General features: G+C 33.0%; 8 protein-coding genes and 1 long non-coding RNA gene across 9 annotated transcripts; 3 read left to right on the top strand and 6 right to left on the bottom strand.

Moving 5' to 3' along the window:
• Nucleotides 1-7: 7 nt before the first annotated feature.
• LOC107369555 (uncharacterized) lies at nt 8-717 on the bottom strand. Its single transcript, XM_015937518.3, has one exon. It carries the CDS (start codon nt 715-717, stop codon nt 46-48), a length of 672 nt encoding a protein of 223 aa, XP_015793004.2. The 3' UTR covers nt 8-45.
• Nucleotides 718-1,348: 631 nt separating this feature from the next.
• Nucleotides 1,349-2,840, bottom strand: Cnep1r2 (CTD nuclear envelope phosphatase 1 regulatory subunit 2). The gene is made up of 3 exons (XM_015937519.3): nt 2,615-2,840; nt 2,278-2,536; nt 1,349-2,156 (listed from the first exon to the last, which is right to left on the bottom strand). The coding sequence occupies exons 1-3, from the start codon at nt 2,640-2,642 to the stop codon at nt 2,060-2,062; spliced, it is 384 nt and encodes a 127-aa protein (XP_015793005.1). The 5' UTR covers nt 2,643-2,840; the 3' UTR covers nt 1,349-2,059.
• Nucleotides 2,841-3,540: 700 nt separating this feature from the next.
• On the top strand, nt 3,541-6,426 carry LOC107369563 (transmembrane protein 135-like). The gene has a single exon (XM_015937526.3). It carries the CDS (start codon nt 4,004-4,006, stop codon nt 5,411-5,413), a length of 1,410 nt encoding a protein of 469 aa, XP_015793012.2. The 5' UTR covers nt 3,541-4,003; the 3' UTR covers nt 5,414-6,426.
• An 816-nt stretch (nt 6,427-7,242) lies between these two features.
• On the bottom strand, nt 7,243-10,021 carry LOC107369538 (ATP-binding cassette sub-family F member 3). Its single transcript, XM_015937503.3, has 4 exons — nt 9,569-10,021; nt 9,425-9,504; nt 7,944-9,347; nt 7,243-7,781 (listed from the first exon to the last, which is right to left on the bottom strand). Exons 1-4 carry the CDS (start codon nt 9,787-9,789, stop codon nt 7,330-7,332), a joined length of 2,157 nt encoding a protein of 718 aa, XP_015792989.1. The 5' UTR covers nt 9,790-10,021; the 3' UTR covers nt 7,243-7,329.
• Nucleotides 10,022-10,996: 975 nt separating this feature from the next.
• Nucleotides 10,997-13,200, bottom strand: LOC149093357 (uncharacterized). Its single transcript, XR_016199892.1, has 4 exons — nt 13,058-13,200; nt 11,812-12,931; nt 11,278-11,693; nt 10,997-11,067 (listed from the first exon to the last, which is right to left on the bottom strand). It is a non-coding gene; the product is annotated as an uncharacterized LOC149093357 (long non-coding RNA).
• LOC107369553 (motile sperm domain-containing protein 2) lies at nt 11,505-13,511 on the top strand. Its single transcript, XM_015937515.3, has 2 exons — nt 11,505-11,646; nt 11,843-13,511. The coding sequence occupies exons 1-2, from the start codon at nt 11,568-11,570 to the stop codon at nt 13,393-13,395; spliced, it is 1,632 nt and encodes a 543-aa protein (XP_015793001.2). The 5' UTR covers nt 11,505-11,567; the 3' UTR covers nt 13,396-13,511.
• Nucleotides 13,512-14,471: 960 nt separating this feature from the next.
• eIF3c (eukaryotic translation initiation factor 3 subunit c) lies at nt 14,472-17,991 on the top strand. The gene is made up of 5 exons (XM_015937465.3): nt 14,472-14,682; nt 14,894-15,606; nt 15,698-16,861; nt 16,959-17,506; nt 17,599-17,991. The coding sequence occupies exons 1-5, from the start codon at nt 14,582-14,584 to the stop codon at nt 17,875-17,877; spliced, it is 2,805 nt and encodes a 934-aa protein (XP_015792951.1). The 5' UTR covers nt 14,472-14,581; the 3' UTR covers nt 17,878-17,991.
• A 184-nt stretch (nt 17,992-18,175) lies between these two features.
• Nucleotides 18,176-21,770, bottom strand: LOC107369506 (Phytanoyl-CoA dioxygenase domain containing 1). Its single transcript, XM_089269262.1, has one exon. It carries the CDS (start codon nt 19,320-19,322, stop codon nt 18,471-18,473), a length of 852 nt encoding a protein of 283 aa, XP_089125388.1. The 5' UTR covers nt 19,323-21,770; the 3' UTR covers nt 18,176-18,470.
• Nucleotides 21,771-21,870: 100 nt separating this feature from the next.
• LOC107369571 (carbohydrate sulfotransferase 1-like) lies at nt 21,871-24,971 on the bottom strand. The gene is made up of 4 exons (XM_025162319.2): nt 24,655-24,971; nt 24,327-24,524; nt 23,286-23,635; nt 21,871-23,212 (listed from the first exon to the last, which is right to left on the bottom strand). The coding sequence occupies exons 3-4, from the start codon at nt 23,416-23,418 to the stop codon at nt 21,933-21,935; spliced, it is 1,413 nt and encodes a 470-aa protein (XP_025018087.2). The 5' UTR covers nt 23,419-23,635; nt 24,327-24,524; nt 24,655-24,971; the 3' UTR covers nt 21,871-21,932.
• Between the last annotated feature and the right edge of the window lie 345 nt (nt 24,972-25,316).

The raw sequence follows: 25,316 nt of genomic DNA, 5'->3' as shown, positions 1-25,316 counted from the left end.
CTTTTAGTTAAATTAAATTATTTTTATTGAGTTAAATTTTTCAAGTCAATCACATGATTCGGATTCCTGATTGTTGGAGTTCAAGTCGGTTGAATTATCCTGAATACTTTCATCTAGGGTTGTTATTGAACTGATGGTTGATTGGGACCGGTATCGACGGTTGCGACGATTACGAACCAAAGTCCATCCATCAGATAGATTTGAAAATGGTTCTGATTGAATTATATTAGCGTCTTCATTTGATATCGCTAATAGAGGGTGCGATGTTACTGTACCATTTAATAAGTGATTTGGTCGGGGGACATCTAAATAATTTGAGATGATTCCACGAGGAGAAGTTAAATTTAAAACATTTTGTATATTGGTAACCATTGATTCAATCATTGAATCCCAATAATTGGCAACATTCAAAAGACTTGTCCAGCTCGGCCCAACAACTGGAATCTCGTCATATAAATGGTCAGCAATTACATTACAAATTAAATTGTTGAAAATAGTACGACATGCTGGACATCGATTAGATTGTTTGGACCATTCAAGTAAACATTGAGTGCAAAAAACGTGAAGACAGCCATCGGCAAAACAGGGTGAAATTAAATTTGAAAGGCAAATGTAACATGGATCTTCAGTGAAACAATCAATATTTGTATTGTTACAGGCTATTTCACTACAATTGTTGTCAGTTGTTGATGATTTGCTCGGAGATTCATCCGCCATAATCCAAGTTTCTCGTTATAAGTTAACGATGAGTTGATCGTTGGTGGCCAAAATCCAACAACGAATTTCATCATTTAATTCAGCAAAATTTACGCCATTCTTCGTCTAAGTAAAAGAGGCAAATAATAAACCAACAAAACATCGAAACAATCAAAAATTGATTTGATCATCAATCCATTGTTGCCAGATTTAATTTTGTTGTAGGTGGCAGATAAATAATACATTGATCAAAAGGATTGATCCAGAAAATATTTCAGCAATTCATTAGAAGATTAATTAGAAACAATAATTTTAAAGGCCAGTTGAGTCTTCGCCTTTTTCGTGTACAGTCAATGTTCTCATAATAATATTTAACTTTGATTGTTATTTTTCATCTTTGATAGTTAAAGCCAAAATGGTAAATGTATAGACAATTTGGAAATGAGCTCAACAATGGATTCTACAAAATCTGGTTTAAAAAAGTGTTTCATGGATAAGATAAGGCGTAATATCACTGATCAGGGCAATCTATTGTTCAACAATATGTTCAATTTTTATAAATTATCAAATGCTCGATTGATTGAATGATGGAAAATTCGTAAAGACAATCCAAGGTTTCTTTGAAACAGAATTATCGATGCAACTTGAATGGTTAGTTTTTGAGTAGTTTTTAATAATTGTTTATTTAATTTTAGGAATTTGATTTCTTCAAGATTCTCTTGTTTTTTGTTCAAGTTAATCGATAATTTTAAAGTTGTACAAGTTGTATAACAAAGATTTATCCTTTTGTCCTGTTTATCCATGCATATTGATGATTCTTTTGAGCTAATCCTGATGGAGTCATGAGAGATTTCATGTTTTAAATAATGTTTTGGATTTTTGTTGATCAACAAGCCAAATTTTTGACTACTTTTGTGACTAAATTAGTGAAAGACGTTTCAAATTGTTCGTATTGTTGATCAAATTACTGTGATTATGCTTTCACTAATTCAAACATAGTCTTACCGGCATAATTTCGTTTAAATGAGAACAAAAGTGTTAGTTACTTTTTTCTTCACTTTCAACAAAATTCTGAACTGATAAGCTCACGAGTTTATGAATAAATAAAAAGAGATGCACCAGAAAAAAATGAATAAACATGTAAATTAAATCGTAACTTGAGACTCTCTTCGCCAAAGGATGACTTATGCAGTTGATCGTCGCGATCAATATCAAAGCAGATCATGAGGACATTGGACGATAATTGAAGCGAAACGTTGATTATGATGATTTTGATTGAGAGTTCGGTATCCATTTCCACTTAGTTTTGCCTTTTATTTTTCAATTGATTTTTCATAGCTAAAAGAACTATGTTCCTTAGATTTCATCTGGGCTTGGGTCTTGGTTTCAAAATAAGTCGACCATTATCATCACAGGTCATATTAAAATCAGACAATACTTGACGCACCCTTGACATGATCCTATTAAAGAAAAAGATTCACAATTAGACAAATAAATAAATGTCTCAAGTAGTGCTTAATAAGTGAGTCAATCACAATGCAGAAGAAATAACATTTTGGAATTTATATATTCCATACTTACACTTGAGGTGCAATAACTCTTTTATGAATTCCAGTTAGAGCAAATAAAAGTATTAAAATAAAAGCATTAATTGTGAAAAATGGATGGTTAAACAATGACTGAAACAATGAAATTCTAGATGTAAGTGGATCGGTTAACCATTGGAAAGCTCCAAAAGCTGTAAAAGCTGTTATAACAGCCAATACTAATCTGTAACGTTTAGTTTGTAGCTTCATGCAGTTCATCATCTCTTGTAATCGACGTTCAAATGCTTTTAAATCTACAAAAAAGCACAATTGTAAAGATTAGCGTTTAGAATCAAATAATTTTCTTTGAGTAAGGTATTATAAAAACTTACCTTCACATGCAGTTTGCTCCATAGACATATTGACTGTTTTTACTACGGCCTACGAAAGGCCAATCCAGATGATAACAAATCAAAAGATGACTAAGTTTACGATCGACAAATAGACTGTTATCAGGCAATTAATTGAAAAAATACATGATTGATTCAAACAATAATTTGAGTGAATTAATGTTCAAATTTACGACAGAAATTACTCAATCCTTACTTTCTTTCACCTTTTAGGATTTAGATACCGATACCATTACGGGAAATACTCGATATCAAGAGCAGAACCAAAGTGTCTCCATCTCTTCGAGCGTCATACAAATAAGGAAAGCTCAAATTTTATAATTGTAACATTTTAATCAAGGGCAACTGAAACAATCAGCAAAATTTAAGTTTCTCCTCTAACAAGTTTTTAAAGCGATGGACTTCTAATTCATTATGAAAGTTTGATGTTCTTTAACCACAATTACAACTGTTGAATATGAAGCGGTATTGAATCAGTACTTGATCTGTTTCTTGCTGCAGCTACAAATGGTAAAGTCTTGAAAAAATTGGCTTCCATTAAAATGATTTTTATTGGAATGATCTACAAATCGCGAACAGTGTTTCTTTAAGATGAAAGAAATTAAGAATAATTGGATAGTTGGTGAAAAAAATGAACAACTCCGTCTTTGCTGTCAAAATTATTAGATTAGGAACAAATTGAACAAATAAAAGTCAAATTTCATACTTTACCTTTACCTGAAATTTACTTTTATTTGCTCTCCAACTTTATGGTTAATGATGAAAAATCAAACAAAAAGAAGAGAGCAAGAAGAAGAAAAAAGAAAGAATCAAAAAACTATTTTAAGAGATTAAATTTAGGTTAAGGAGTTAACGTCCTACTCCGCATAAAAAAGGTCTGTCCACTCTTGTTTAACGGGTTCCAACTTGGTTTGTCTTATTGATGCTGATTATTTGTTGATGAATTAAATAATGTTGTGATGGAATAGATGATTATTTAAGTATTTGCTTTAATAGCAAGATGCTGTTTCTTGCTTTCCCATCAAAACAATTTTAACTGTGCTTTCTGTTAACCATTTTTTGTCCATTTCCCTTGTCCTTTCCTTTCCTTTGTCTTTAATTTTAATTTAAGTCATTTTTCCAAATGAATTTGAAGGTTCAATTTTAATTTCTGGTCTTCTTTAATAGACAGTAATTTCCAGTATTCAGTATTTCCTATATTTTGTATTGTTTCAGTTCTTCTCGCCACTACGTTTTCTGGTAACCAATCACCAAGTCTGGTAACAATCCTTTACTTGTTGCTCATCTGTTCAATAACTTGGTGGTTTTTGACTCGGTTGCAAGTTTTCCTGTTTCACTATCAACTATTAATAATCTGTTTATAATATCAAAATGCCTTCCATATTCAGTAAATTAATCCCTTTTCCCGATATTTCATTACCTTTCAACTGTTACGAGGTTGGACATACATGGACTCCATTTTGCTCTCAAGCTGCTTTGGACATTGGTGGCTCTGTGTTTTACGAGGGACTCAAGATGTACACCGGTGTTTATTTGTTTGGTCAAATGATGGCTCGACGCTTTGATTATAAATCATTTAGAGAGACAGTGAAATCTATTCTACGTTCATCAACTTTTCTTGGATTCAATGCATTTGCGGTTCTTGTTTTATTTTGTTTCTCCTTTAGATCAGTTGGTAAACTTTACCTTTCCTTGATTGGACACCTTCCCTCCATCATTGGTAGTTACATGGCAATTCACCTAGAAAAACCTTCTCGCCGTGGACCATTAGCTTTCTATGTGGCCAATATAGCTGCAGAAACATTGTTTCAAATTGCTGTTGCTAATGGTCTCATCAAACCTGTTAAAAATGGTGAAGTGGTGCTTTTTGCTTTGACCACTGGTGTTTTAGTGTACTTTATTAAAAAAAATGGTATTGGAAACGACATGATCTCAAGTATACTCAAACTAATTATTGGAAAAGGTGAATTAACGCGCAAAAAGCTTGAAATGGCTGTTGATAAAGCTGAAATTAAGCTTGCAAAACCGTTGACAACATCTCATCCACTTAAATCTAATTATTTAAGATCACTGTTTGTGAAAAGTGTCAACAGTTTATCATTCATTTACGATCATCATCAAACATGTCCACACTCTTCTTCATGTCTAACCTATGCTACAACAACCTTCCTACAAAGATTTATCATCAGCTGGACTGGTATTTCCATTATTCCAATCATTCTTCGGTCACCCTCTAATATTACTTCATTATCTGCCTTGACCAAAGGACTAAGCTCCCGGAGTAACATAAAATTTGGCATGTTTTTGGGTCTATTTGCATCCACTTTTAAAGTGTTTAGTTGCCTTCTTCGTAGATATGACAATTCACCTAAAAATTGGCACGGAATCGTTGCTGGTCTCGCTGCTGGATCATCAATGGCCTTATATCCAAGTAAAACAATTGCTCAATATATGTTCTGGAAAATGGTAGAGACACTTTTCTGGGAAGGCGTTCGAGCTGGTAAAGTGAAATACTCGGAAACCATAATTTGTTTAACTTATGCCATAGCCTGCTCTCAACTCTTCTATGTAGCTGTCATTTGTCCAACTTATATGAGACCAAGTTATATGCGGTTTCTTGATCGCTTTACCCATCAATGTTTACGTCTTCTTAATCGCAATGTTATTGATTTGTTTGGAACCAAATCATCTGCTGGTTTTAAACCTTTCATACCCAATCTTGATCTCAAATTCACAAGCCGTCAGTTCCAGGAGGCAGTTCTTGTCTGGACAATTCAATGAAAACAATCAATCATTCAACTATCACCTATCAACATGACGACTTTTCCATCTAAAGAAATCGAAAATTTTTCACCCAAATGTTCAACAAGTTTCATTTTTATAATGCAAACTCAAAGCTACACTACTTAAGATCTATAAGCAATCTTAAAGAAAAGAAATGAAACGATTGAAACTTTGGTTTCATTCTCGAAAAACTAGTCGTTATTTCTGATTGTTGATGAATTTCCCCTTCTTTAGGGAAATTTAATTTGGTCAATACAAGTGGTACAAGAGTTGGTGAAAAAGTCGACATGGAACAATCTTCATTTTTACCTGTGAGCAAGAACAATTAAAATGATTGACACCTGCTGATTTTAGCTAGAAATAAGAATCTTGTTCTGAGAACTTTCAACAACTTTGCCACCATATTACGATAGATTGAAAAAAGGTATTAAAGTTGATTGGCGAGATTTTCACCAACTCTTTATTGTTCACCAATGACACAGGGATTTATCGCCATATAATTGTTACCTAAATAATTGCGAGCAATCGATAAATAGAGAAAGATTGTTGGTTTAGCATCAATGGATTGAAGTAATTATTATCGGTTAATATTTTGAACTGTTTTGAGTTAATAATAACAATCACTTTGACTAAATATTGTAACCAAGTCGTGAAAATGTTTTTGTTTTACATGTTTTTTGTGTTTCAAATGTTTCCAATTTTATAAACTAAAATGCAATAATCTTTATACTAGTAAAATTATTTTTTTGTATTTGAGAAAATTTATATAAATTTTATTTAAATGATTGGCACAAATTGATTTTCATTTGATTTTTTAAAGTGTGGATATTTCTTCAAATCTTATTCGCTTCGTTCTTATTTCCACATCAGATTCATTGCCAAAACCACGAGAACGAACTCCAGAACAAGAAAGCTGTATCTAAATCCCACCGGTACACATTGAGTTTGTCTGTGCATTTGTTTTCATCATTTGTGTTCAATTAATAAGTAAAGATTTCAATTTAATTACATTTGATTTTCCCATTTTCATTTTCATTATCTTAATTTACTTAAAAATACCACTTACAATATATAAATTCATTCAAAATGTTTGACATTGGAAGGGAAACTCTCAATTTTCGTGACAATTATTAGAATCCCCAAAACTTTTTGTGGCTATTTTTATTTTCTCATGGGTTGTTTTCCTCTGGTTAACTACATCGGAGGCCGAATCGTCAATAACTAAATCCAAAACAGGCTCAACATTTGTTTTGGATCGTCAATTAGTGGAAAGAATTATTTAAATTGGATTAAATCAATTGATTCTAGCTAATTCACTGGTATCCTTAATCCCAAGAAACGCAGTGTAAGTCCTCTTTGTGATTTTGCTAATAAAGCTAACAGTCTCTTACAGACTAAAATATTTCTACCGCAGTTAATTGTCATTGAATATAATGTAAACTATTATAAATTGTATTGATTAAGTCGCACAGAACAATGATTACTAAATTAATAAATAAAAGAAATTTGATATAAATTAACCCTTCAGGTAATGTTGGCGACAATTACAATCTCACAATTGTCAGTTTTGATTGCAATAGAATATGATTTATACTATTTCGAAGCACAAAAAGTATAAATATAGCTGAGCTAACTGGTAATTCAGTGAAATGTATCTAACATTTGTAGTTGCTGTTTTTTTTGCTCATTGGTTTAGCTAAATTAATTAATACAATAAAATTAAACCAACATGCCTTTTAAATTGATGAACTACTGGAGTAGATGAAAGCAAAAAAGCAATTTTTATCTTTGCTATAGTTGAAATTCATTATTGATGACACAAAATATATTGGATCAGGATAAAATGTTTAATTTATCAATAGGATCGTGTGATAATAAATAAATCAATATAAACATAATTTTTCCATGCATGATTATTTAACATCCTCTAATTCTTTTTCAATTAAAAGTCGATACTCTTCGAATCCACCTTCGAGTGAGAGAACTTTCTTATTTTTGACAAGCCATAACTCTTTGCAAACCATTTGTATAAGAGTTTCGTCGTGTGAAACTAACATAACTCCTCCGTTGTATTTGTTAATTGCATCTCCAAGAGCTTCAACTGTTTCCACATCCAAATGATTGGTCGGTTCGTCAAGAATTATAAGCTGAGGATTAGCTAAAGCCATAACAGCGAAAGCAACGCGGGATTTTTGTCCTCCCGATAAACTTTCAATGGGTTGTAGTCCAAGATCACCAGAGACTCCAAATTTACCCAAATAACTGCGATATTGTTCAATAGGTTTTCCAGGAAATTTGGAAGCCAAAAATTCAATTGAACATTGTCCCATGGTTAATTGGTCAATATGATGTTGACTGAAATAACCTAAGAAAAGATTTTACAGAATTGATTAATGATAATAAATAATTTTGTTTTTATCAATTTAAGTTTAAGATTGGATATCCATTAATCTAGATTGATAATCGTGATGATGTTAACACTAGGGAAACTACCATTCTATTGAAAAATCAAAATGATAAAGCTTACCAATTTTCAGATTTCTGTGCGCTTTACGTTCTCCTGATCTTGGAGAAATATCGCCAATCAATAGTTTAAGCAGAGTTGTTTTACCAGAGCCATTGTCACCCACAATACAGATACGAGATTGAAGATTAGCATTGAGTGAAATTTTATGAAGAACATCTTCACCATCACCCCATCCAAAACTGACTTCATCCAATTGAAGGATTGGTGCTCCGGAAAGAGGTTCGCATTCTGGAAATTTGAGGACGACTTTCTCTTCCTTTTCAACAGGTTTAAGAATGGGTAATTTTTCTAACATCTTGATTTTACTTTGAACTAAACTTGCTCTTTTAGCATTGTATCTGAACTTGTCAATAAATTCTTGAGTATGTTTACGGAAATCCATCTGAGATTCGTATTCTCTTTCTTGGTTTTTCATCTTTTCACGTTTTACTTTAACAAAATTATCGTAATTACCGGCGTATGGGTCAATTCTTTGATTATGAAAATATAATACGTTGGTTGGAACACTGTTAAGGAATTGACGATCGTGAGAGACAACCAAGAGTGTTGATGTCCAGCTTTTTATCAAATAATTTTCTAACCATATAATGGCTTTCATGTCTAACATGTTAGTAGGTTCGTCAAGAAGTAATAGATCAGGTTTACTGAACAAAGCTCGAGCTAAAGCAATCCTCATTCTCCATCCACCAGAAAATTCTTTTGTGGCTTTTCGTTGCATGGTTTCAGTAAAACCAAGACCGGCTAAAATGGAAGCCGCTCTAGCTGGTGCTTTATCAGCTTCAGTAGCATTCAAATCAGCATAAACTTTTTCCAATTTAGCATTGACATCCTCACTGCCATCTTTAATGGCAAGCAAACGTTTTTCTTCAGCTAATAATGAAGCACGAGCTAAATCACATTCTAAAACAGCGTCAAGAGCCGAAGTTTCATTTCCAACAACTTCTTGTTCAACATGTAAGACACTTATGTGTTTTGGAATAATTAAGGAACCATTTGAAATCATTTTAAGCAATGTAGATTTACCGATACCATTGCGACCAACTAAGCCATATCGTCGTCCATAACTAAGAATCAAATCAGCTCCAGACAGAAGTAGTTTATTACCGAAAGAAATATCAAAATTTTCGATTCTGATATCCTTACACCGACCAGTTTCATCAATTTTGACATCTCTCCTATTTATCATTTGATTAGCAGATGCTTCTTTATTAGTTTGAAGTCCAGGAACTACTATTCCAATAGTAGTAGTTCCTTCTGCAGCATCTCTTCTTTCCTGCTTAGTCTTTATTTTAGCCTCAGCCTTTTCCAATTTTTTCTGATCAACTTGAGAAGGTAACTCTCTTTGAGGACACCAAATGCTTTTATACTCCTCAAGATTACCAGTCATATTGGAAAGCATTTCACCTGAAAATAGAAATATAAATTTAGTAGCTTATCAGTTAAACGAGGCTTCCACTAAGATTAAAAGGTTAAAATATTACCTAAAAGGATTGATTTGGGAAGAGCACGGTGACCATCAGGGCCAGTACCATTTGATGTCTTTTTAGACTTTTCTTCTCCTCTGTAGAATAAGTTTAAAACACTGTTAATTCACAATAATTATTCAGAATGAATAGATAACATACATGTGCAAAGATTGGAGCAATTGGTCGCAGATATCTTTAATCTCATCCTCCTTCTTGACACCATTTGTAACATCCATGAAAACCTCTCCAAGGCATTCGAATATATCTTCTCGATCATGAAACTCATTTTTGCCCTCTTTCAGGACATTGAATATATAGCTAGAGACATCTTCGTCAATCAAAGGAAAATTAAGATTAATAATGTCTTCAGTTTTTGACATTTTGCACCACCAGAAAGTGTTGACGGTATCTAGATGGCAAGGAATAAACCAGATGATTCTGATTGCAAAAAGATAACACAATCACTTCATTTAAAATTAAACTCAGAGAATATAGATGAATGTAGACTAGGTACACGATAATTAATTTAAAAAATTCAAAGTCAAATCACTTGAAATTAAGGTTTTTAAACGGAAAACAAACCATCAGCTTGAGAACATCTCTCATGCTACTCACACAGATGTGGCTTGAAAGTTGCGTCAGCTTCCAGTTTGGTTAGTTTGGTTGCTAGGGACTTTTCAACAATCAACGATTGTTTTAAAATTGTTCATTGATTCTTTAGCAAATTTATTTATAAGAGGTCAATAATTTAGGTCATTATTAATTTGCATTTGAGCTCTATCATAAACCAATGTAACAATTAATTGCCATGTTTAGCTGAACATGCACAATCTACAATAAATGGTCCCTAAGTACCGGGTAATAGTGGGAATGAGCATAAATTGAATTTTCTTAAAGAAATTGATTACTTTATCGATGAATAGACTTTTCAATCTTTATTAAACACTTAATGTTCCATTTTTAGATACAATTAGATGTAATTTCAAAAATTTTGTCCGAATACTTTTCATTAGATCAAGTCCAGAACGCAAATTGGACAGTTGCCCAGAGTAAAAATTACTGTCATGGCACGGGGACTTAAATTTCCTCCAACACAAGTTTATTTTATTGAAGGATCTAAACGTTCTTCGATCAGGAATGCTTACTTATTCGGTTTTGCATAAAAACAAAAGAATTAATCTTTTTGATACACTGATTGAAAATCCGCATGAAATGAGTGATTCAGGAGATGAATCATCCATGGATAAAGTAAGACAAGGATCTTCTAAAGTAACACAGCGATAAATAGATTGATCTCACAATTGTTAACGAATACGCTTTAATTGAATCGCGAAAATAAATTTAGCGCAATAGACACAATTCCTGATAAGCGAAATCAAATTTCAAGGCAATTTCAAGTTCACTTTTGGATATCCAAGTACCTATGCAACTCCTAACCTTAAAGATAATACTTTCCGTTAACTCAGGACTTTAATTAAAACATATCAGATAAATGTATCTATGGTCAAAGTTTTTCATTTCCTCGCGATGATATATCGTGATTTATAGTATTTAAAAGTACCAAAAAAGATTTTTCGCCAAAATATATTTTTCTGTAAAAGTCTCACCGTCCAGACTTGTCAGTTCATTTTTGCCGAATTGTTTAATCATGTGTGATGCTAAAATTTTGATGATTCAAAAGAGAAAGAATACGATTCAGAGTGAGTCAAACAGAATGAAAAGATAGAGGGTAATTAAAAGAAAGATTAAGAAAGAAGAGAAAATAATGGATTGGAATGAGACAGATGAAGAGGAGAGGAGGAGGAGGAGGGGGAAAGAGAGCGACAAATGGGCCAACTGATGATCAACATGGTGAATGATGAACTTGCCTTACTATTAGAACCGGTTATTCCAGGTAACCTATCAACAACATGAAATTAAATCAAAAAGTAGAAACCAGCAGCAGTTAGTAAACACTAGCAACTGAAAATCATTTTTGACGTTGTTTTCTTTTGTCTTCCTTGTTTCGCCAAAATTTCCTTCACACTCATTTAAACGAATATTTCTTTTTGTGATTTTATTTCCTTTCCCGTCATCTAACACCAGTATGGCCATTTTTTAATTATTTTAAATATGTGTTCAACTAAATTGTTTAGCTAGTAAACAATACTGTTAAACAATGAGTCGGACAGATCGAAGCGCACAAAATGTTAGACGTCTACGAGAGGCCTTTAGGCAGGAATACATGACCAATCCTGGTAAGTTGAACCATAATTGTTTCAGATAATAAGTCAGTCAATTTAACCTAAAAAGAGGAAAAAAGTGATAAATTCAATCTGATCTGTTTATATGACCTTCTTCAATTTATTGATAGATTTCAATATTGTCAAATGTAAAGATGTTTAATTTAAAGTGAAACTTACCTTTATTGTTTTGTTTTTGTCTCTACCATAGATCTTTATTATGAAGAAGATTACCAAAAGCTGGAAACAGATGATTGGTATGTGAAACGGTTCTTTTTGGCTCGCAATCGTAATGAAACGGAGTCTCTTCGTATGATAGTTGAGACCATGAAATGGAGGAAAGAAATTAAGATCAGAGAATTTCGTGATTACCATTTTCCGATAGAGTTTTACAAGATTGGTGCTTTGTTCATCTACGAATGTGATCGAAATGGTTTCCTCACTGTTTACTTAAGGGTCAAGATGCATCGCAAGATTCCTGAGTTGGATGATCATTCAAGGAAATTTTTGATTCACGTTCTAAATAAAGCGGATATCATGACCGGAGGAAATGGCATTGGTGTAATTTTTGATGTGACTGGAGCTGGTTATCGTAATTTAGACTGGGATTATCTAAAATTCCTCATCAATTCTGGATCAAATTATTTCCCAGTTGGTGTTAAGTATATTTTGGTTGTCAATGTTCCTTGGGCATTGAATGCTTTCAGACGAGCCGCTCTTTCCTTCCTACCTGCTTCTTGGTTTGGTTTGATCAAATTTGCCAATGGTGAGGAAATTTTCAATTTCATTGACAAAGCCTCGGTGCCTGACTATCTCGGTGGAACCTGTAAACGTAATTATAGAGCCATTCCTCCTGGATGTCGACCAGTTTCTGAGGTAGTTACTGAATTCGGTTACTCTAAAGAAGACATTGATAGGATTTTACCAGAATTTGCTGATGCATTGGAAGAAGCTTCAAAAGCTTTGGAAACAAGCGACTATATTAATCCAAGTTCAGACTTTTGGGACTCATTGGAAGAGGATAATGATATTAAAGATGAAAATATAAAGGAATCTGGAGCAATAAATTCACCAATCAAATGTATTATAGTCAACCCATCAAAAAGTTTAGTGTTTAGATATGATTACTGTGATCGAGCTTATGAAGCCACTTTAGTGATGTCTAATCCACTGCAATCTCCTGTTGCCTTTAAAATTCAGTCAACAAATCCATCAAAATACACTGTCAGCCCAAGTCTGGGAATCATATTACCAAAGAGAACAATAACTGCAACAATTAAATTTAACCAAGACTCAGGATCTGCAAAAAAGAAAGATAAATTTTTAATACTCGGTTTACCAATAGAGACAACATGGTTAACAGTTGAAGATTTTTATGCCCTTTGGGTCCAGCACAAAGATGAAATTTATTCACACAAATTGTTACCTCTTTTGGAAGCTGATCATTGTCATGATGAAACCAAAAACGTGGATAATGATTATGGTAATAATAACACGATAATAAGACGTAAATTGATGCACAATGGGGGAACAATTATCAATGGTGATTCACCAAGGAGCAACATCGATGAACATGACCAACAAATCAGCCGGTTAACAGAAAGAATCAACACGTTGGCCAATCAACAGAAGAAGACATGGATTTTTCTCCTTATCATCATTCTCCTTTATCTCCTTGTTTTGTCTTACATTTTGTTGTCTGATTATACATTTGATTCAGTTCACTTATTTCAAGATTATTTGTTTCAGTCCATCAGTCCATAATTCATCAGCATCTAATCCTATGTCCGATAAATGTATCAGATATTTCGCATCATGTTATCGTTTGTTTAAATCCTTAATTTATTAAAATTTGAAGATTGATTTTGCATTTATTTTAATTTAATCTTGATTTATTTCACTTATCAAAAATCCAACTGTGGCTCGATCAAGTCCCTCACCAATTTAAGCCTAACTAATACTTACATTGAGTCACTTCTAAAAACATTTTGGTTTCGTTCTCGAAAAACTAGTCTTTATTTCTGATTGTTGATGTATTTCCCCTTCTTTGGGGAAATTTAATTTGGTTGATACAAATGGTACAAACTTTTTACCTGTGAGCAAGAACAATTAAAATGATTGAAACCTGCTGATTTTAGTTAGCAATAAGAATCTTGTTCTGAGAACTTTCCAAAACTTTGCCACCGACTTACGAAAGATTGAAACAAGGCATTAAAGTTGACTGCCGAGATTTTCACCAACTCTTTATTATTCACCAATGACAAAAAGGTTTATCGCTATGTGATAAACGGTAAAAGAATGTTGATGATTTTAGCATCATTGGATTGAAATAATTATCGGTTGATATGTTGAACTATTTTGAGTTGATGGCAAAAACAATCACTTGGACTAGGTTATTATATTATGACCAAGTCGTGAAAATGTTTTGTCACAAATGTTCTCAATCTTTTTATAAACTCTGAAAAGCATATATCAAAGTAGTATCTACGTGATTTGTAATGTAATAACCTTTATAAAATTATTGTTTCGTGTTTGAGAAATTTTTTAAAAATTTTATGTCAATAATTGCTACAAATCGATTTGAATTAGATTTCTTAAAGTGTGGCTATTTCTTTAAATCTTGAAAATCAGACTAAAGTTTAATCTTGATTTGATTGATTTTCCATAAATTAATTCGAGAAATGAGAAATTGTGATTACAATTATTGACTTTACTACCAATTTAACACAGTTTGAATACAGATCAGTAAATGTGTTTTTCAATCTTTGATGCATTTTCAAATCTGGCAATAAATCTGTTATTAGTATACGGTCCCCTGTACACGCGAGTGAAGATTTTTTAATGCTGCTTGTCTTGTTTGTCAAGCCATATTAATAAAATTTAATTTATTAATTTAATTGTCTGTTTTATTTGATATTGTTATTACGTTAATTGTAGTTCTAATTACAATATGAGTGGACGTTTCTTCAAGGGAGTTTCCGATTCAGAATCTGAATCTTCAGAAGCTGAATCAGATATTTTGCCAACCCGGCCTCATCCGGCTGTTACCTCGTGAGTATCTTAAATTCTTTGATATTTATCTTTCTCAATATCCTTTTTAAAATTTAAACATTTCTCAGACTGCATATTGATATGTTACCTAGAATTGGTTCACTTGATTCGAATGTATCCTGTTAATTTGCCTCCAAACAATTTTTCCCCAACCCCACTCTTCTCAATCCTGATTTTACTTATCACTTTCTTTTGTTCTCAATCTGTATAGAGCTTTCCCTGTTAGCGATGAAGAAGAAGAAGCAAAGCGAGTCGTTCGTACTGCCAAAGAAAAACGGTACGAAGAGCTTCACACCATCATCAGGCAAATTCGTAATCACAAAAAGATCAAAGATATTTCCAAGATGCTTAGCGGTTTTGAAAACCTAACCCGTGCCTTTCAAAAAGCTAAACTGGTCATCGAGAGGGAAGAAAATAATAAGATTCCAACTTTTTACTTGAGATGTCTAGTTGAATTAGAAACATTCGTACACGAAACGTGGGAAGATAGAGAGGGACGTAAAAATATGTCCAAACAAAATTCTAAATCTCTTGCTACTCTTAGACAAAAGTTGAGAAAGTACAGTAAAGATTACGAAACAGAAATGAATAAATACAAAGAAAATCCAGTTGAAGATGATGAAAAGGAAGAAGAATCAGAAGATGAAGAATCTGATGAAAGTGATTCAGATGATGATGGACCCATGGATTTCATGAAGAAGCCAGAAAAGGAAGTCAAAGAAGATTTCAAAGAAGAGCCCAAAATTGATAAAGATGTGGAGGATGATGATGAAAGTGACGATTCTTATTGGCAAGGCTCATCCGACGAAAGTTCATTAACAAGTGATGATGAAAAATACGGTGGAAATAGGGCTAAAAATGTTTTTGAGAGAGATACTGACAAAACTAAAGAAACTACCAAGCGAAGGAGAAAGCCCAAAGAAGGTATTAATTTTGTTTTACATCTTATATTTTACACTTTCACTGCTAATTTATTACGATTAATTTCAACTGATTTCCTATTTTTCAATTTCAGGTGAACATCGTAAACAACGGATTCATGAAGAGGAAGATGAACAAGAAGAAGGTAGATGGAAAGAGGTCCAACGTGGAGGAATTCCCGGTGAGAAGCCCAAGATGTTCAGCAAAGATGAAGAAATCAATCATCAATCAGTTATTAAAAAGTTGCTCGAAATTCTCGCTATGAGAGGTAAAAAAAGAATCCATCGTAGCGACCAAATCGAAATGCTGGTTGAATTATTGGATATTTGTGGTGCTCACAAATTAGGACCTGCAATAGAAACAAAGGTCACTCTCGGTATCATCGCTGCCCTTTTTGAATACAATCCCAATGTTTCACCCTGCATGAAACCTGAAAACTGGCAAAAATGTCTCAAATTTGCCAACCTTTTGTTCGACATATTGTTAGAAAATCCAGATATTGTTGTAAGCGAAAATATCGCTGAAGAAGCTGAAAGTTTTACTGCTCCTTCATTCCGAGTTCACGGGTGTGCGCTCACTCTTGTAGAAAAGATGGATGAAGAATTCACTAAACTACTCCAAGCTGTTGATCCTCATTCACCTGATTACATCGAAAGATTGAAGGATGAAAAAAATATCTGCACCATAATTGAAAGACTACAGACGTATCTTGAAGCTAATCAAAAAGGTACATCTTCTGAGTTATGTCGGGCTTACATTTTGAGAATCGATCATCTTTACTTTAAATTTGATCCACTTGTTTTCAAAAAACGAGAACAACAAGCTAAAGCCAGGGCAAATAGTCTTGTTAATGGTGATGGCGTTCAAACAGAACCCCAAGATGAAGAAAAAAAAGAAGGCGCTGTTGAAGAGAAACCGGAAGAACCTCAAATTGGCGAAACTAGCCTGGAAGTTATTGACCGTCTCTGCAAATATATTTACGCTAAAGATGCGACCGATCGGTTGCGAACTCAGGCTATTTTGTGCCACATTTATCATCATGCGCTTCATGACAATTGGTTTGAAGCTAGAGATCTTATGCTTATGTCTCAACTTCAACATAATATTCACAAGGCTGATATCCCATTACAGATAATTTATAATCGTGCTCTGGTTCAATTAGGACTCTGTGCTTTTAGACATGGTAACATAAGAGATGCTCATCAAGATTTATTGGATATTCAATTTTTCGGACGAGCCAAAGAATTATTAGCTCAAGGTATGACTTCATTTTTTTCTCTTTGAACCGTTAATCTAATTTATATGAAAAATTTATTTGTAATAATCTTATTCGCTCTTTTATCTTTGCACATCAGGTTTATTACCAAAACCACAGGAACGAACTCCAGAACAAGAAAAGATGGAAAAAAGACGATTGTTGCCATTCCATAAGCACATTAATTTAGAACTGATTGAATGTGTTTATTTGGTTTCAGCTATGCTATTGGAAATACCCGATGTAGCTGCGAATGAGTTTAGTGTACGTAAAAAGGTAATCTCTCGGTCCTTCTATAACCAGCTAAGAAAAAATGAGGAGCAACCTTTAGTTGGTTTACCCGAATCAATGAGAGAACATGTTGTCGCTGCTTCAAAGGCCATGAGAGTCGGTAATTGGAAAGCCTGTCGTGATTTCATCATCAACGATAAAATGAACACTAAAGTTTGGAACTTATTCTATCAAGCTAACAAAGTTAGAGAGATGTTGGTCCAAAAAATTCGTGAAGAATCCCTTCGAGCCTATCTTTTCACTTACAGCCATGTTTATGATGTGATTTCTTTGGCAACTCTCAGTGAAATGTTCGACTTAGAAAACAATATCGTACATAGTATTATCTCTAAGATGATTATTAATGAAGAATTGATGGTAAGTTGAATGTTATTAATGGCTCAATTTAACCTTATTTATGCAAATTTAACACATTTCTAACTTCTATTTCTTAATTATAATCATTCCAGGCTTCTCTTGATGAACCAACTCAAACATTGATTATGCATCGTACTGAGCCATCTCGAATCCAAGGATTAGCCTTACAACTTGCTGATAAGGTAACTAATCTAGTTGATCAAAATGAACGTCTCTGGGACTTCAAACAAGCAGGAGCTTTTGGCGGTCAACAACAGCGTATGGGCTATCAAAATAGACAAGAAAACCAAAATCGCAACTACCAGGAGTATGGCCAAAGACAAGAACGTAATAATAGAGAAAATAGAAGATCAAATTATGTACGAAACTGATCTATTCTCAATTTAATAACATAAATGCGAAAATTCATGAAAATTAATTTTGAAGTTTCTCGGGAAAAAAATTGCAAAGTAAAATTTTCCAATCAATGTTTTTTAATTGATCAATTATTCATGTGTTTCTTTCAATCTCTTCAGTTTGTGCATAAAAACATCAAATAGCACAAATTTTAAAGTCTTCTCGTAAACTTAAGATACGGAAACATAATTTAACTTAATTTGAATATTTGATGAACAAGTGTCAAAAGACTGAAGCCAGTGGCGAATTTGTTTGGCAATATTTATACGGCAATTTATTTTAGATCTGAGATTAAATTTATTGACGAAAATCGATATTACAAAAGAAACATTTAAATATCAATCACCAATGATAGATAGTTTAATTATCAGCTAAATTTATATTTACGCTAATTCGGAAATTAATTCAAGCTTAATGTTTCTGTAAAATTTGAATCTGCCCAGGACAAGTCACTTCATACTATTAAGTCCATAGGTTTAACTGAAGTGAGTCTATTGAATCAACGATCTTGATTTGGAAGGATTTTGAATGAAAAATGAATACAAGAATATAATTTATCTTTAACACATCAATAGACTCGACTGAATGGAAGTTTTTCTGTAGGTTGAAGCCAATTATCTGGTGACCATTTTGTTTCATGAAAATCGACAGCATGAAATGTGTAAACAGGTCTGGGTAATTGTGACATATTAGGTTTACTTTTATGAACAACTAAACCATGAATGAGTACTAGCGATCCTTTTGCAACTGTAACTGGAATGAACTTTGAATCATCATATTTATCCTCAGGAGCATTGAATGATACCCTCGGTCCAGAATCACCTGAGTTCCTAACAAACCGTCGAGTTACAGACTCGTTGTGTGAACCTGGAATGAACCAAAGACATCCATTTTCAAGAGTAACATCCTCAAGAGCAAACCAGAAACCTGTAAGCTTAATGGTTGGCTCAGTGAATAGGAACTCCGCATCTCTGTGAGCTGAAACTTCACCACCAATATGAGGATTTTTAAAAATAACCATACTCTGAATAACATGAGGCTCAACGCATCCTAAGCTCTTTAGAATGCTCTGAACTCGACCATCAAATGTAATTGCTTTGAAAACAGGATTCAATTCATGTAGGGCATGGCCTATTTTGTTTAAACACTGGCTGCGAGGGACTGCAAGGTTCCCATCCGAATCGAAAGCTTTCTCCTCAAAAAAGAACGATATTTTATCAGCTGAATTAAGGAAGTAGTCATCACCTTGTTGTCCTTTTCCAGTTTTGAAAACAGTCCGGTGTTCATTGAGATTGAAAGTATCAACAATTTGTTTAGTTTCCTTTAAAATATTGTCAACATCACACGAGGACAGAAAATCAGGAAACACAGTATAACCATTAGACCAGAAGTCTTTAATTTTATCGTCGTAATCATTCATGATGATCCTTTTCTTTGGTTAAAGTCTTTTGATTTGTAAGTGCTTTTGACATCTTTTGAAATATCAGCTGACAATTTTCATAATCAAAACAAGGATCAGCGATTTATCATTCTAAATAATATCGAAAACTGTTTATTGAAAAAGGAGGTTCCACAATACATCCATATTTTTAAATACAAATTTAAGTACAAATACTATTGTACTCTACTCTTATTACTGTGGTACATGTAACCTGAATCGAAGCAACTGTGACTCATCTAAATTGACTCATCATACTTTGAGTCTGAAACATTAATCTTTACTCTCCATGTTTCCATCACTTTAATTGGTAAACCATTAGAAGGGTGAAGTTGAGTTTCAATATTGATGCAAAGCTAAATAAAAGATTCAAGGTTAAAGGTTAACAAATCTCAAAATATTTCTCAAATCGAGTCCAGTCAAAGATGAATCAATGCAGCATCGACAGCGATTAGTGTTGAAGTATCCATTGACTGGCTTGCAATGGACAACATGAGTTGGAACCGATCGGACCAGTGGAATTAAGTCACTCTGACAATGATGTAAACTACAGTCCAAGTTGGTTTCAAGTGAATCGTAAAATGACTCTGAAGGTGGTGACTGTCGATTCACTGAGGGTGATAGTCTTGAGAGTGAAGGCGGATGAGATGATATTGGTGACGAATCTTTTGGATTGGCTGTTTGCCTGTTATTAATCTCGATTAATTCAATTTCATATTTGACTCGTTCAAAGATTGAAAAGGTTGATAAAGTTTGACTCCAAGTCAAATGGATTATAATGATAATGATTGGTGTTGTTGGTTAAACTACGTGATCCATTGTTTAAACCATTAAATTTTGAGGTTGATGTTGATCGATTTTGGACATTTCTACGATTCGGTTTTAACACAACATTCACTATCACCATTCCCATGAGGATGACATTCACCATTAGGACCAGCCAATGAGCGGATTACTTTAACCTGATAATCATCACAGTTCAACACTTTGCACAATTTATCGCTAGACTTGGGTAAACGATTGATGTAAGTTGAAATGGATTGATACAGATTATCCATGTACAGATGATAGATTGCGATTCAATTGTCGACGAAGGCAACAATGACACTGAGTGTCGAACTGATGACAGCGAACACTTTCACTAAATCCATTTCCACTTCGCATAGCTTCAAATAACATGGACTTGAATCAAAGATTGGTTCCATTGGTGGAGATAAAGTCGACGTCGAAAGACTTTTCTTATTCTGTCCATCATCACGATTATCATCCCATTCAGTTGAGCCCATAATCAAAGTAAATCAAAGTGACGTTAAAATGCTCCGTCCAAAGCATGAGGCAAACATGATTGGTATCGGTGAAGCTACGTGAAAAGACTGAGAAAATTGAGTTCCAAAGCAAAGGTTGACAACTTTTTGAAAACTTGTTCAACTTATAAGTTAAACATGATCAAGTTTCCCTTTTGCTCCACAGTCAACAAATGATTAAATTAGAATTTGAACTATTCAACGAATTTTTATTCATGGAAATTTGAATCTCACTTGAATCTCATGAAGGACTTTGGTGTTTATAAATGAAATCTTTTCGTTCATCTTCATTGCTTGTTCAAAAACGAAAATTTGAACAACATTACATTGACCGCTATTATTATAAATTAAGTGACACTGATGATGTGAAATGATGATGATTACAGCTGAATGAGAGACAATTAGGTTAATTTTGTGTATTATTCAGCTTGACCATATAACAAAGTTGATTGGTCATAACCTGGAAAAACAAACTTTGATTACCAAAATTACGAAATTTCGCTAGCATCAACTGTTTAAATAAAAAAACATTCATAAATGAATTTTTTAGCTTCTATGTTTTGCTAATTATAATATTATATTCATCTTCACATGGGGAAATTTTAAATTTAATAGATTGATTCAAACACACAATACTCGAAAGTGATTAAATATATGAAATTGTTGAGTGGATAATAAATTTACTATTATCTTGCATGCGTTAATTGGTGTGGTTAGTTCCTTACCGTTACTCAAAGACTAGGAAATTTGTTATTACATGTAGGTTGTTAGGTGGTAAGTGAGTGGACTTTGATTGTTAAATATTTCATATTGATACGACTTTTTTTGTGAAATCTCTTACAATGACACCTGAACTAATAGTATTGTTAATCGAAAAGCAAGGATAATTTTGAAATGTACATCTGAATTAGCCTTTTAGTTTAATGATGAATTTAAGTTTTCCTTGCTGCCATCATTATGCGCTGATGTACACTAGAGCGTGACTTCACGGGAAACCAAATAAAGAGCTGAAAATACAGATCATTTCTATTATCATTGTCAGATCGCGTCAGATTGTTTGGCAACATCCGATCCAGTTAATTATCCTAGTATAATCTAATGAATCTTGTTTGTAATTTGGTGGACAACAAAGTAAGCCAGTGAATGAATGACTACACTTTTTGTTGAGTACAATAAAATGAAAATTATTGTAAAAGTAAACATACACTTATCATACACTTATACACTTGTATTAATACTGCATTTTAACATGATGATGAACAACCATCAGAGATTTATTCAGTAATTGTCATAAAGAGTTAGGAAGAGTCAACTTTTCTTCTAAAATATCTTCAAAGTTGATTGATGAAACATTTAAATAAGATAAATCAATTGGCTTGTAGCCTAATTGATCGAAAACATTTGGACATCGATTTTGTATTGCAATAATTTGACTTGCATTCAACTCTTTAGTCCATTTGGTTATAACTTTTTTGGAGCTCCGACGAATTGAGTATGGATCAATAGTTATATTGGAAGGCAGTTCAGCTTCAGTGTTGATTCTGAGGAAACGACGAACACCAGATGTAAATGGTAATCCAAGGGACTTGAAGAGAGTCGCTCCTTTTTCATATGGATTCAGTGAAAGATCCTCATGTCTTAACGAAATTATTTTATCACCATAAGTATCAACTAATTGTTTATATACAGCAAGATCAGATTCAAAATCATCACACATCAGATTGTAATCACCGCAAGGTGTTTTGGTGCACCATTCAAGTTTACTTCGAGAATTGTAAATGGCTCTAGGATCTCGAACAAGATATAACAGTTTCAAATCAATTGACTTAGGTAGTTGATTCAACAGTTTTGCTGCTGACTTAAGGCTTAACCGAGTCACTTTAATGACGCGATATTTAGTCCGTAAGCAAAGTTGATGGATAAAATTAGGATCATAACACCAAGAACGATAGATATTACATAAACTCCAAAGGAAACGATTCCATGTGAGAAGAAACTTGTTCTCACGTTTGCGAATCCATTCAACATAACCAGGTTCCGAAGCAAATGAACATGAATAAATGTTTTGTAATAATGAGAGAGCTTCTTCATCTTGATCAGGATCAACTTTATAATTAATTTGAAACAAATGGAGAGGTTCAAAGGAGTAAAATGTTTTCCAATTTTGTTGCAACAAATCACCTACAAATGACGAACCAGCTCGAAAATGTGACACTAAAAGTATATAACGAATTGGTGTTTTGGTTCCATTGATAACAGAGAAGCTTTTTAATGGGTCAAACGAGTGAAGAAAGGCTCGCTTTCCAAGTTTACTCAGCCAACGGGAAGAATTACGTCGATCACGACTTGACATCATTTTTAAGATCATTTCAATAGATGATAATTTATGAAAAGATTGTACATGAGATGAATGAGGTTGCTTCAGACGTTTACGTTTCTTGTGCGATACTTGCTTCTCAAGGCTCCTTAGAACATCGTAATTCTCAGTGTTCAGATAAATTTTATAACTACTTGTACGATTAGCGAGAAGATTTTTTATCCTTAAAAGATCATTTTCTGCTGTAACATCTGAAAAATAAAAGATTATATTAGTTATCATTTTAAATACAATGTAGAGCATTTAAGTTAATATAAACATTACCATTGAAATTTTTGGGTATTAAAACAAGATTGCTGAGTTTGGACCAGTTCCAGGTTTGATTGAGACCATTTTGTAGAATGACCATAACCATACTACAGATTACGAACACAATAAATAACTGAAGCTTTTGCATGGTGCCAAATAATTAGATTTGGATGAGAGTGAATTAATTTGAATAAATCCTAATGGCACATAGTTTTCCATTCTTTGGGCATTCTTTTGTCAAGCAAAACTATTATTAGATGATATGTGAATTACTTTGAAGTCAGCAGCATGTGGTCAAATTTCTTTAATTATTTTCAACATGACAACCAAAACATTGTCCGATTTAATCACAAATCTGGCAAAAACTGGAAATGTCAAAAAAAGAGCACAATAGTAAAAATATAAGATCATATTGCTCAAGTTGATAAGCATAAAGCTATTCATTTAACGATGAGGATATTCACTAAAGACAGTTGAAAAGAAAATATGTCAACCTTTATTTAGTTCAATTTAATTATTGTCAAATCTTTAGCTTAAGTGGTTGATATTTCAAGTGAAAAATAATACAAATCAAAAAGGTATACTAATCAAGAAAAAATCAATGTTGGGTCATTCAACGACTTGAAAACAGACACAACAAGACTTATAAAACTACTTGCACGATTAAAATAAAAAGATTTTTGGAGATCAAATAGATACAAAATTATTCTCAAACTTGATATGGAAATGCAAATTAAATCTTAATGGCAAATTTATTCAATTATTCAAAAGCTATCCAATTATTGTATAGAAACAAATGAAAAGCGTGTTTTATTACGGCTACATCCACCTGAGTAACTGGCAGGACTAGCATAAGATACATCTTATGTTTACTAAAGAAAGTGAAGTTTGGTCAACTTCAGTAGCTTATTTTCAAGATTTCTGTTCATAACTAGACTATCTGATAGTGTGAAATTTAAACGTACATTAATGACAAGAAAAGGGTTTAAAAATGTTGATATTGATCTTATAAACTGATAGAGAAAAGTCTTGGGAAAAACTTGGACTTCTACATACCTTTAAGAGAAAACAAAAAATTGAGCCAAAACTTTCACCATTGGATGAAAACCGATGCAAACAGAAAGATGACTCCAAAGGTTTCATGTAGGATCACTGGTATAACTTTCAGAGACACTAAATACAGGAAACTTAAAGTTAATTATTTAAAGAAATAATTGTTAAAAACATTTAATTTCCTCTAAAATGGATAAAAATCTGAAGAAGAAACAAGGATCAATATTATTTCATTATTAGCATTTTAAACATGAAGCGTTGAACACATTTTGAAGGAGAGAGAGAGACAAGGAGGAGGAGAATAGAAATGAATAAACAAATATAAACTTACCTTTTGTAAAGCAAATCTATTGAAATAAATATCAATTTATGGCGCTTAGTTAAACTTGGTTCAGCATAATTGAAACATTCCTAAGGTGATATCAATATTTCAAAATTATAAAAGAAAAATAAACAAAATCTATGGTCATTAGCATCCTTAATTATTGAAGCTACTTTCACCATCAAAGAATGACCGCCGAGGGCAAGTTTTTTACTTTCAACTGATTGAAGATGGTTATGATGGTGATGTCTTGCTGGACAAGTTATAAAGATGATTGTTGTTCAAATTATTCAGCCTGGATGTAATGTATGTAATGATGAGAATGAGAATAATGATATGATTGTTGAAGAGTTTGGAAAAAAATGAATTTTGATTTTTTTCTAACCAGAATCCGGTTTTCTGTTTATTATCAGTGTTAAACAGCTTATTATTCAACAATTTCGTGAGATTGTTTTCTTGGTTTTCTTCCATTACTTCAACAAGATTCCCATTTCTTTACAATGAAAAAACTTGACGCCTTACTCAGAAGATATCTCGGCTCAAAAGGATACAATTTAAACAAATAGAATGAGTTTTTCATATCATTTAGAATCAAAATTGCAATTTAAAGATTGCCCTGTTTGAATGCTTGTAAAAGTTGATCTGGTGTAACAGCGTGTGCACATGTACGA

This window comes from Tetranychus urticae, chromosome 3, assembly GCF_039701765.1.
Source record: "Tetranychus urticae isolate SD_2017Ah chromosome 3, NJAU_TeUrti_SD_1.0, whole genome shotgun sequence".
In the NCBI taxonomy this organism is placed as follows: domain Eukaryota; kingdom Metazoa; phylum Arthropoda; class Arachnida; order Trombidiformes; family Tetranychidae; genus Tetranychus; species Tetranychus urticae.
This window is presented reverse-complemented; position numbering and strand designations above follow the sequence as displayed.